The sequence below is a fragment of the Mya arenaria genome, chromosome 8 (assembly GCF_026914265.1).
Source record: "Mya arenaria isolate MELC-2E11 chromosome 8, ASM2691426v1".
NCBI classification, from domain to species: Eukaryota; Metazoa; Mollusca; class Bivalvia; order Myida; family Myidae; genus Mya; species Mya arenaria.
Genome location: NC_069129.1, coordinates 61,559,785 through 61,561,044, shown reverse-complemented (window position 1 = coordinate 61,561,044; position 1,260 = coordinate 61,559,785). Strand labels below are relative to the sequence as shown.

The window sequence follows — 1,260 nt, the reverse complement described above, 5'->3', positions numbered from 1 at the left end:
CCATCTCGCCTCTCACCAATACAGGGTGCCTCTCCATCTCGCCTCTCACCAATACAGGGTGTCTCTCCATCTCGCTTCTCATCAATACAGGGTGTCTCTCAATCTCGCTTCTCATCAATACAGGGTGTCTCTCCATCTCGCCTCTCACCAATACAGGGGGCCTCTCCATCTCGCCTCTCACCAATACAGGGTGTCTCTCCATCTCGCTTCTCATCAATACAGGGTGTCTCTCCATCTCGCTTCTCATCAATACAGGGTGTCTCTCCACCTCGTCTCTCACCAATACAGGGTGTCTCTCCATCTCGCTTCTCATCAATACAGGGTGTCTCTCCATCTCGCTTCTCACCAATACAGGGGGCCTCTCCACCTCGCCTCTAACCAATACAGGTTGTTTTTTTCTACCTCGCTTCTCACCAATACAAGGTTTTTCCACCTTGCTTCTCACCAATACAGGGTTTCTCTCCATCTCACTTCTCACCAATACAGGAGGTCTCTCCATCTCGCTTCTCATCAATACAGGTTTTGTCTCCACCTCGCATTTCACCAATACAGGGTTTCCCTCCACCTCGCTTCTCACCAGTACAGGAGGTCTCTCCATCTCGCTTCTCACCAATACAGGAGGTCTCTCCATCTCGATTTTCACCAATACAAGGTTTCCCTCCACCTCGCTTCTCACTAGTACAGGAGGTCTCTCCATCTCGCTTCTCACCAATACAGGGTGTCTCTCCACCTCGCCTCTCACCAATACAGGGGTATTTTCCACCTTGCTTCACACCAATACAGGAGATCTCTCCACCTTGCCTCTCACCAATACAGGGGGTCTCTCCACCTTGCCTCTCACCAATACTGGAGGTCTCTCCACCTCGCTTCTCGCCAATACAGGGGGTCTCTCCACCTTGCCTCTCACCAATACACGGGTTTCTTTACATTGCATCTCACCAATACAGGGGACCTCTCCTCCTCGCTTTTCACCAATACAGGGGATTTCTTCACCTCGCCTCTCACGAATACAGGGGATTTCTCCACCTCGCCTCTCACCAATAAACTGGGTACCCCTCTACCTCGATTCTCGCCAATACAGGAGGTCTCTCCATCATGCCTCTCACCAATACATGGGGTTTCTCTACCTCGCTTCTCACCAATACAGGGGATTTCTCCACCTCGCTTCTTACCAATACTGGAGTTCTCTCCACCTCGCTTTTCATTAATATAGTGTCTACCTCCACCTCGCTTCTCAACAATACAAGGGTTTCTCCACAT

The 1,260-nt window shown here is 50.6% G+C and overlaps 1 protein-coding gene across 1 annotated transcript; it reads right to left on the bottom strand.

Annotated features, from left to right (window-relative positions):
- Positions 1–467: 467 nt before the first annotated feature.
- Positions 468–1,260, bottom strand: LOC128244429 (paralemmin-3-like). The gene is made up of 2 exons (XM_052962437.1): positions 940–1,260; positions 468–902 (listed from the first exon to the last, which is right to left on the bottom strand). The coding sequence occupies exons 1-2, from the start codon at positions 1,258–1,260 to the stop codon at positions 468–470; spliced, it is 756 nt and encodes a 251-aa protein (XP_052818397.1).

Bases quoted from the DNA above. Each gene is read 5' to 3' on its own strand.
- LOC128244429 (XM_052962437.1), bottom strand. From the start codon at position 1,260: ATGTGGAGAAACCCTTGTATTGTTGAGAAGCGAGGTGGAGGTAGACAC. The intron at 903-939 runs GTGAGATGCAAT...TGTATTGGTGAG, and splicing joins AGGAGAGGTCCCCTGTATTG to AGGCAAGGTGGAGAGACCCC.